The 10,510-nt window shown below is 40.3% G+C and overlaps 1 protein-coding gene across 1 annotated transcript in view; it reads right to left on the reverse strand.

Moving 5' to 3' along the window:
• The window catches only part of LOC130586027 (merlin-like), a 21,893-nt gene extending 11,481 nt beyond the window's left edge, over window positions 1–10,412 (reverse strand). Inside the window, exons 1-6 of the mRNA XM_057386729.1 lie at window positions 9,031–10,412; window positions 8,190–8,429; window positions 6,840–6,957; window positions 5,120–5,245; window positions 4,612–4,734; window positions 2,234–2,317 (exon numbers count right to left, since the gene is read on the reverse strand). Coding sequence (XP_057242712.1) covers window positions 2,234–2,317; window positions 4,612–4,734; window positions 5,120–5,245; window positions 6,840–6,957; window positions 8,190–8,197 — 459 coding nt within the window. The 5' untranslated portion in view covers window positions 8,198–8,429; window positions 9,031–10,412. The remainder of the gene's footprint in view (window positions 1–2,233; window positions 2,318–4,611; window positions 4,735–5,119; window positions 5,246–6,839; window positions 6,958–8,189; window positions 8,430–9,030) is intronic.
• Between the last annotated feature and the right edge of the window lie 98 nt (window positions 10,413–10,510).

Here is a 10,510-nt window from a genome sequence, read left to right on the forward strand (position 1 = left end):
CACATCCCCACAGCTGAGCAGCCCATGGCAGCTCCTGCCAGCCCCTGTGCCACTCAGACTGCAATCCTAACCTGGAATCCTTCAATCCAACCCTGGAAAGGGCAGGAATTTCCCATAAATTCACCCTCTGAACCAGAGGAATGTGAGCACAGCCCTGCTGAGGAGCTGTGATCACCTCCTGCCATCATCTCACTTGGGCAAGAAGGGAACAGCACCCTGAGAGGCACCAAAAACCTTCGTGTCCTCCCATTGTGAGCCCTGTTCTGAGCACCTTCTGCACCTCTGGTTATTTTTTAAGACCACAGGAAATCATTTTAGCTGCAGGAAAAATGATACTAAAACATTTGGTCTGAATAAATCCCCTAAAATTCAAAAGCCACTCTTGTAGTGGCATTTAATGCTTATTTCTCAAGCTTTGACTGTCCCTCCCAGGATGATCAACTTCTTTAACAGCAAATTTTAAATCTACTGTGTTCACACACCACTCAGACTGCAATCCTAACCTGGAATCCTTCAATCCAGCCCTGAAAAGGGCAGGAATTTCCCATAAATTCACCCTCTGAACTGAAGGAACGTGAGCACAGCCCTGCTGAGGAGCTGTGATCACCTCCTGCCATCATCTCACTTGGGCAAGAAGGGAACAGCAGCCTGAGAGGAACCAAAAACCTTTGTGTCCTCCCATTGTGAGCCCTGTTCTGAGCACTTTCTGCACCTCTGGTTATTTTTTAAGACCACAGGAAATCATTTTAGCTGGAGGAAAGATGACATTAATACATTAGGTCTGAATGAAACCTGTAAATTTCAGAAGCCACTCTTGTAGAGGCATCTAATGTTTATTTTTCTGGCAGTGCTTTATCCCTCCCAGGATGACGAGCTTCTTTAATAACGAATTTTAACTCTGCTATGTTCACACACCACTCAGACTGCAATCCTAACCTGGAATCCTTCAATCCAGCCCTGAAAAGGGCAGGGATTTCCCATAAATTCACCCTCTGAACCAGAGGAATGTGAGCACAGCCCTGCTGAGGAGCTGTGATCACCTCCTGCTATCATCTCACTTGGGCAAGAAGGGAACAGCACCCTGAGAGGAACCAAAAATCTTTGTGTCCTCCCACTGTGAGCTCTGTTTTGAACACTTTCTGCACCTCCGTTTATTTTTTAAGACAACAATAAATCATTTTAGCTGGAGGAAAGATGACATTAAACTGTTAAGTCTGAATAAATCCCTTAAATTCCAAATGCACAGTATAGAAAACACTTTTGTGGTGGCATTTAATGTTTATTTTCCTGGCTGTGCCTATTCCTTAAGAGCAAATTTTAACTCTGCTGTGTTCACACACCACTCAGACTGCAATCCTAACCTGGAATCCTTCAATCCAACCCTGAAAAGGGCAGGAATTTCCCATAAATTCACCCTCTGAACTGAAGGAACGTGAGCAGAGGAACTGAGGTCACCTCCCTGCTGAGGAACTGTGGTCACCTCCTGCCATCATCTCACTTGGGCTCTCGGTGACAAGAAGGGATCAGTGAGAAACCAAAAACCTGTGTGTCCTCCCACTGTGAGCTCTGTTTTGAGCACGTTCTGCACCCTCTGGTTATTTTTTAAGACAACAGGAAATAATTTTAGCTGGAGGAAAGATGRCATTAAACTGTTAAGTCTGAATAAATCCCTTAAATTCCAAAAGCACAGTATAGAAAACACCCTTGTGGTGGCATTTAATGTTTAYTTTTCTGGCTGTGTTTGTCCCTTAAGAGCAAATTTTAACTCTGCTGTGTTCACACACCACTCAGTCTGCAATCCTAACCTGGAATCCTTCAATCCAACCCTGGGAATGGCAGCTCTGGAGGAATCTCCCATAAATTCACCCCCTGAACTGAAGGAACATGAACTGCTGCACAGGGAGACCCCTACTGAGAAGCTGTGCTTCTCCCATTGTGAGCTCTGTTTTTGAGTTTCTGCACCTCTGGTTATTTTTTAAGACAACAGGAAATCRTTTTAGCTGGAGGAAAGATGACATTTAAATATTAGGTCTGAAAAAATCCCCTAAATTTCAAAAGCCACTCTYGTACAGGCATCTAATGTWTATTTTTCAGGCTTTGACTGTSCCTCCCAGGATGATMAACTTCTTTAATAGCAAATTTTAACTCTGCTGGSTTCACCCACCACCATGGAAACGTGCTGGTTAAACCAGAAAAAAGTCAATAATCAAAAAGAGATATTCTGTGCACAAACCTTGGCCTGRACAGCGTAAGAAGCCAGTAAAACCGTTGCTTCGGGTGAGCAATAGATTTCCTCATCCAAGATTTGTTTCTTAACCTAAACCACCAGAAAAAAAAGGGAGCAAAGTTAAAAGAGCTCAAAGTCAGGATTTCTGTCAGGCTTGAAATGAAAGCAGACATGCCCAGACTTCGACTTGGCAGCGAACATCACCTTTCTGAGTTAATAACAGCAACAAGGAATTGGCATTCAGGGAACACAGGAAGCCTTTAGTTAGCTTTGCATTTAATGAGACCAAAAATGCCACTCAGCYCTCTCCACACTGTTACATAAGGAGTGCTATAAAAAAAAAAAAACTTATAAAACATCAATTTTATTGTCTGTGCTTCATTTCTTTTAACAATCTTTCTTTTTTTTCTGCCTGCTTGGGAAAAATCAGCTTTGCATCAGGTCAGACATCACATTTTAGGTTGGGAGGGAGCTGTGGAGGTCAAATCTAACTAGAACAGGAGGCTCAGGGCTGTCCAGCATGGTTTTGCCATATTTAAACCCAAAATATATGTTCTMAACCTTTCCAGAATGAGAGAATAAAGGAGAACCCCAAAAGGGAAGCTGAATAATAGAGCACTTAATTTATTCCATTTCCATGGTGTAAGCACAATCAAACAATGGTAAAGAGGTTTGTTTTTTTTTTTCATTCTTTTCATTTTAATAACCTGTGGTGCTACCCAGACSAGAGGTGTGACAGTTTCTAAGGTGCTGTTTGATTTTTAAATCAGTTGAGCAATTTTTGTTTGAAAACCTGAAGCGGGAAGGGGAAATTAATCTTCCCAAATCCTCCTCTCTGGTGTATTCAGCTCAGGAACAAGCACAAGACAACAGGATTTTGCACTGGCTCGCAGTCCKAAACATTTCCAAATAGAAAAATTACTTGAGCGAGCACAAGTTGTGTTTACAAACGCAGCTCTGTGGGTGTGTGAACTGAAATGAACCCCCCAAGAAAGTTTTTGCTTTCAGATTTAGCCCCTGGTGAGGAGCACAATATATAAACCYGAGTTATGCTGCAAGGAAAATTCTTTCTAGGCTGTTAAAATGGAAAGAATGAAAAGATTTTTCTTCCAATTTGGAAAGCTGCAGGTTTTATACTCCATGGCGCAAATCACACTCCAAAATTTTGAATTTAAGGGTAAATCCCCCAAAACTGTCTGGGTTTTTTTGTTTGCTGATCAGTTTTTTTCGAGGATCTTTTTGGTTAAACTTCACGAAGAAGCAATAAATGACCTCATCTTTAAGCAAACATTTGGCTTCAGTCATTTACATTTATTCAGGCATTTTGCAAAAGCTGCTCTGCCACATTAATTTGCAAAGGGCTGAAGAGTCAGGAGAGCTGAAATCTTCAGGCATCCAGATGTCTGTACATGTTTTTCCTATTAGCATCCAGGTGTGAGCTGAAGTTCTTGCAGTCAGGAAACTTTGCAAGTTCCAATTTGTTTCAGCCTTGTTTTCCTACTCGGGAATGAGAAGAATTTGCTAATTGCAGATCTGCTAGTTAAGGCAGGTTCAAGCAGAAAAGAAARAAAGTGGGAAAATCAAGATTCAAACAGTTCTGCTGGTCTCATTCCTTTCCAAAAATTGCCAGTATTTAAAGGTTCTGGATGAAGTTCTGGGGTTTGTGTCCTTCGCTGCAGCTCTGAAGCTTTTCCTGGGTGATCCATCTTTATTTTGGATAAAGCTCCAAGAATTTGCTCCTTCATTCACTTTTTGATTGAGCTAAAATGGTGTCTGCTTTGCTCTTTTTAAACCTTGCCAGGTGAAAAATTCTGGATTTCTGAAATTTCTGGATGAATTCTGATTTCTGTCAAATTCCATGATCTTTGATCCTTCCAATCCAAAATGAAGKGTTAAGAAGTTGGAGAGTCCTTGTTTTCTAGAGCTTGTGCCTTYCTGCACAACAAAATCTCCCAAAAAGCCTCCCTGTTCTCCAAGCAGTTCCAGCTTTGCATGGATTTAATTTTTTTTTAATACATATCAAGGAGTGAAACAAACCTGGAATCTCCAGATTTGGATTTACCCAAAATCCAAACAAGCCTGGAATCTCCAGATTTTGATTTACCCAAATTCTAAACAAGCCTGGAATCTCCAGATTTGGAATTATCACCCAAACTGCCGGGTGTTGTCACAAAAGGAGAGAACAAAAACCTGCAGAAGATGAAACACTTACCCAGACACAAAAATYACAGCAGTCAGGAGAGATGTTTGCATTTCATCAAAATAGTAATTTCTATAAAGTTTTTGATACAGCTGAAGCAAGCAAAATTATTCTGAGCTGCCAACAAGATCAAAAGGACTTGGGGAAACACAGAAGGAATTCATGGTTTAAAACTGTTCCTGACCTGAAGGAAAAATAAATGCTGGGTAATTTCCTGTAATAGTTCCTCTTCTACCTTCTCTGGRTAGAATTTAGCCAAAAAATGAAAGCTGACGGGATCTTCTTTGGGGATTTCTTGATCTAAAACCTGTGTAGAGATAAAATAAATCAGCAGGAGAAATTATACAGGAGCATCTCAAGATAATATTCCCGAGGAAAAGCAGAAAGCAGCCAATAATCCACTCCAAGCAGCCTTCCTTTGTTTTAAATAGAAGGGAAATTCTGAGTTTTAATCTAACAGCAATCAGTGCACACAGTGGTGATTAGCRTGGGATGCTCCAGGTCAAATGCAATAGAAGCCATCAGAGCAAATAATTCAATTTTAGCCCTCAAAAAAAGCTACCACATAAAATTCTGAGTTGTCACAGAGTACATCCCCTTAGCTCCTGTGTCACAGAAATTCCATATTTATGTMAGTAAATAGCTGCCATGCTATTTCAGTAAATAACTGCCAAATGTTTTGTCTCCTGTACCTTTTTGTCCATCTTTAACCAGGTRCACATTCCTTTCATCGAGTACTGCAAGCCAAAGAACCAAGTCTCCCTCAACCCAAGGGCTCGGCACACCAGGTCAAACAAATCCTTCCCCTTCCACTTCATCTAGAAGAGAGAAAAATCAAGAAAAACCTGTAGGTTTTACACAAATTTGCTCTATTTTAGCCCTTTCTCCTATGAAATGTTATTTCACCTGATCTTCAAKGAAATATTCCTGCTGCTGTGAAAGAATTGCTGTGTTACACCTCCTCTGCTTCTCCAGACACACCCAGAGAGCAGCTGGACTCATTTCACCACCAAGCACTTGAGGAGCACTGGGAATGAGGATTGTACTATGGATTTCCTGGGATTTGGCAAGTCTTTATGAATATTTGTTAAAAAAATTTGAACTCAATCATTTGTAGAAATCAGAGAGTGAGAGAAAGCCAGGGGAAACCAAAGGAGGGTCAGGACACAGGGCAGGAATGCTGAACAATGGGAGCAGCTCCACCTTTCACAGCCCTCAGGTGTCTCAGTGGGCCAAGCCTTTCTCCCACTCTGATTTAAATGAGTTTTCTTAAATATTCTCATTTCAATTTAGCAGCCAGAGAGAGCAAACTTTGGTTAAAGATCGCAAATCCACACACATTTGGTGGTGCCTTTCAAAAACAGAAACTTTTTCCATGTTTCTTCCATTTGACTACATTTCAGAAAGGTGATTTTATCTAATTGTTAAAACTCAAAACTTAATGGCAAAAAAAAAAAAAAAAGGTGAACTTTTAGGCAGTTTGAGTGAAAAGKTGGAAATCATCCCAGCAGTATCTGGGGAGAAAGGAGAGGTAGCAAAGCAAGGAATCCGTGATTTGTTAACAAGAACTCCGATCTCGAAATCAAATTTCCCAAATTCTTTATTTCCACAACTCTGCCTAGCAGGAAGTCATACAAGACTGATCTATTCAGTTCCTGAAGGACCTAGAAATGACATWAAATGGCTCAACAAGTCTCACAAAAATTGCCAGTCCCATTGGAATTCAGTTTCCTAACTCCTCAAAATACTTGTATATCTTCTTCAGCTTTTGCTGGATGATTAGGAATTAATTAATCAGGGACCATTCTGTCTCCTCAGTAGTGCAGCCCAATTTATTTAGTAATTGATCATTTCTTTTTCTCCAGCCATGATTTCTTTTATCAATTTACCAGATAGCCATAATTAACTGAAGAAAATCCCACTTTTTCCACCACTTTTCTCTTCTGCCCAGAGATCCAAACATCCACTGCAGTTAAAGATCAGGAGTTTACAAATGRCAAATTGGAAGAGCATGGCCCAGATCAACAAAAATACAAGTTTATAAATTATTTCATAAGCAACATCTTAGCACCAGCTCTGACCAGTTTTTCCAAGCTGGCAGCATCTTAATTTAAAAGTTGTGCCACTTAAAAAAAAAATTTTGTGGAGAAGTAGGAATTCTAACAAACAACTGGAATGCTTATGAAGGAAGCAGGYTTATTGTTAATTTAGCTCTGTCAAATGGATTTCATGCCAAAAGCTTTAAATCCTGAGCAGAGTTAAGAGAAGAATGCACCTGAGATGAAACAATCATTGTTTACAAAAACAACAGATCAGTTCTAAGACCATCCACAAGCTGATAATGTGATTTTTTTCAAAGTTTTTGCTAATACAAAGTCAGTTGCCAACTCCCCAGGATTTGGTGACACTCACCTCACAGCTGAACTCCATCTCAGCATCCACTGTTATAATTTTGACTTTAAAAGTCTTGGGTTGTTTCTTCTTCAGGCCTCGGATGGACATGTTTTTCAGCTGATGAGGGCAGCCACACCTGAAATCAAATAATAAGGAGGAAAATTCAGCAGCATTTTCTTGGTTAAATCCCCAGGTGCGGGTGAGTCCAAGATGCAGAATGAAACCATCTTTAGAGACCCATTTTCTGAGTCTAAGACAATCAAAATATTGAAACAAAAAAAATATAGTTCAGCCTTTAAAATGAGCTTGCTCCTTAAAATGAGTCACTCAAAAAGTTTTTATTGCTGTCTTTTCTCAGATTTTGGCTATGACCAACAAAAATCTCTTTATCTGGGGTCTCTGCAGCATCTCTATTCAGTAAAACACTAGAAAAATGCAGCTCARCTTCATGATGTTAAATCCAGCACAMTCTTTTTCCATCAGTTATGGCTCCTTGAGCAACTAAACAATTGGATTTCTTTAGAATATGAGATCTTAACTCCTTGAAATTATATAAATAAAAAAATAAATGYAGTGAAATTAAGTTGAATTTACTACATCAAYTCYCAATGATAAAAGTTATTTAGAACAGAAATTTTGCCCAGTGAAGTTCTCGTGGAAATTAATTTAATTTTGCAGAAGCCAAGAGAAAATTCCTTCACAAATCAACTGTTCTAAATGCAATCACTTGCATGCCACCCAAAAATTGGAGATGCTKATTCCACAGCCACAAGGGTTTTGTGGAAACCAAATATTGAAAGCTGGGGTTTAAATAAATGATATTGTGAATCTCTTCCAGGCATTTATTCCTGAACACAGGAAATCAGCCTGTAAAGGTTTTTGTTTCTTTTCACTTTATAAAATTATAWATAAATATGTATAAATAATATAATAATATAAATATRTAGAATAAATAYATATATAAATATTTATAAAATAACAGTTCAAACTTGCACAATGGCATGAGTAACTGCAAACCACACAGGGCAAGAGGCTGAGGCATTCCCAGTTTCCTACAATATAAACCATCACAACGTGGCAGAATTCCAATTTTTCTTTGAGGAATTCCAAAACAAAACTCCAGTTTAAACTAAAAAGTTCCATTTGCCTGCACCTTCCAGGATTTTATAAAATATCTCGCTCCCCTTTTTTTTTTTTTTTTGCTTCTGCTGAGCTTTAAATTGGATTGGAAGTGTATTGATTTTCCACTTACTTTGTCTCTATCCCTCATCCACAAATTTTGAGCTGTTAAATAGGAGGTAAAACAGATATGGAAGCTTTTCTTTTCAGATWATAGGGAAGTTAAGACAGGGAATTGATAAAAGTTACCAAATCATATGGACATCAGAGGCAGAGATGAAAACAAGTGATTGAAGCAAGTCAGAGCAGGGTGGAAAAGCTGAGGAGGAAATTCATCCTTCTGCCACCACTGGGATCAGCTGGGGAGTCCTCTGCCTCCAGTTGGCTCTGGTGGAGCTGCTGCTGAAGTCTTGTTTGGGGCACCACGTCTGGAGTTGGAAAAACAACTGGAGAGAGTCCAAAGGAGAGGTCCAAGGGCTAGAAAATCATCTGTGATAAAATGAAAATAYTGATTAATCCAGGGAAAGGACAAGCAGTGAGACATGGTAATGGCTGCTCTTCGTGACAAGGAATGATGGGTTTAATGAAGCTGCAGGCAAGTTGTACACTGAGGGAAATTCAGGAATAATCAGGATATTRCGGTGCTGGGAAAGCACAGGGTGGCATTTCCCTTTCTGAAGTTGTCCCCAGAACAATGGGACAGCATCTGCTCCCTCCTCCAGACTGGAGGGACCTAAAGCTCAAAGGATTCCCCCAAAACTGCTCCCCACCAGCCCAAGCTGAGTCCACACCATCGAAATCCAGCGAAATCCGGGTGCTTCAGGAACAGCACATCCAGAGCCCAAATCCCATCACCCCCAGGGTACCCCTTTCTCCWCAGGGATGATTTTTTAAAGGAGTGAAAATCAGATCTTGCCACAAACTTTTCTCTCTTCAGTGCGTCCAGCTGAGCAGAGCTCAGGTCCTTTCTGTTCAGCACAGCAAAGTATTTTCAATTTAGGAAAAAGGAAATATTGAAACCCAAAAAATGATCACAGCAATACTGCCAGGGAGAGCATCATGAGAGGGCATCCAAGCCAGCAGTAATTACCCCAGGCATTTCCTCATCTCTGATCTGCAAGATGCAAAATTCAATTTAACCTGTTGCATTCCAAAGCTCCTTTCTMTCCGGTTTCCTTCAAAATTGTAATTGTATTGCTGGATACAGCATTTATAGCCTGAGAGCTACAGACTCCTCCACAATACTGGAAATAGTTTTATTCATTTCTAGAAGAAACATCAATGGGTGAAACYTAAGGAGAAGAAAGCTCCATAATTCATTTTTAATATGTAACCTGAAACAGCCAATTGAGTTAAAYAGGAACTTGGAGTTAGGGCTGGTACAGAACATTCTCAGAGTTTCATATGGAAAATTCTGAACAGATAAAATTGAGCTGCTGGAGAAAAATGCACTAATTTTCTCAAAATATGAGAAAAATACCAGGGCTTTTCATTTGAAGTTATTTCTTTTTTCTTATATAACCTGGTTGAAATGACAATATAATTTGTTCAACATTTCCAATTGCATTTTTTTGTCCTTTCCAGAATTTTTATTCCATGGAAAAGAACATTCTGACTCACAGTGAAAAGACATTTTTGAATATCAAATTTTCCCCAGGAAAGTAAACTGCATTTTAATCAATAGTACTGGTAAAGAAATTGGAAAGGGTTTTCACACTGAATAGCTGAAAGAAATGCTTCACAACAGAAGCAAAAGCACTTAGCAAACAAGATTTTAGAAAAAYAACTTTTTCAAATAAGAGAAATCTTGCTGGAAAAAAAATTAAAAAGACAATCTGGGTTTGTAAACTTTTGTGCAAATGCAAGAGCAATCCCTTCCCTAGATCCCAGCTAACAGCAGTGAGCTGGAATGAACGCTCCAAGGCAGAGTTCCTGCCACCCACTCCGGTGGTTTATTCCTGCAGGCGTCACTGGGATCCAGAAGGAGCAAAACGGGATGGATCCCAGTATGGCATAACCCCAGCAAGAGACACACCAATGCAAATAGGGCAGGATGATAAAAGATTCCTGTCCGGCCAGAAGCTGGGAACAGAGAGTTCAGAAGCTGGGAACAACCACAGGCAGATGATAAAMGCTTTGTGTGATGAGAGGAACAGAAAGGCAGAGACGGGGAATAAAATGTGAAGGAAAAACCTGCCCAAACTCTGCCTTTTAGCGTGTTGGTGATGAAAGGAGGGATATCCAGCAGCTCTGGATTGGGGTGCTCTCCCTCCTGGACAATGAGGAGCAGAGCGTGGGGGTGCGATGGAAACGGGGAGCAGCAAAGAGCAAGAAGAACTGGCCAGGTGAGTGTTGCAGGAGCGATGTTTGCGTGTGTCACAGCGCCAGGTGGGCAGCGTTACACCACAGCCCTGCGCTTTCATCCACGTGGGGAGGAAACCGCACATCAGATAGTGCTCACTCACAGATTCCCTGTAATCAGAGRGRAAAAARSGAAATCAGCATCACCAGAKARCACTCACTCACAGATTCCCTGCAATCAGAGAGAAAAAGGGAAATCAGCATCACCA

Source organism: Malurus melanocephalus, unplaced genomic scaffold, assembly GCF_030028575.1.
Source record: "Malurus melanocephalus ecotype Western Australia unplaced genomic scaffold, MMel_1.1 scaffold_1038, whole genome shotgun sequence".
Classification (NCBI taxonomy): domain Eukaryota; kingdom Metazoa; phylum Chordata; class Aves; order Passeriformes; family Maluridae; genus Malurus; species Malurus melanocephalus.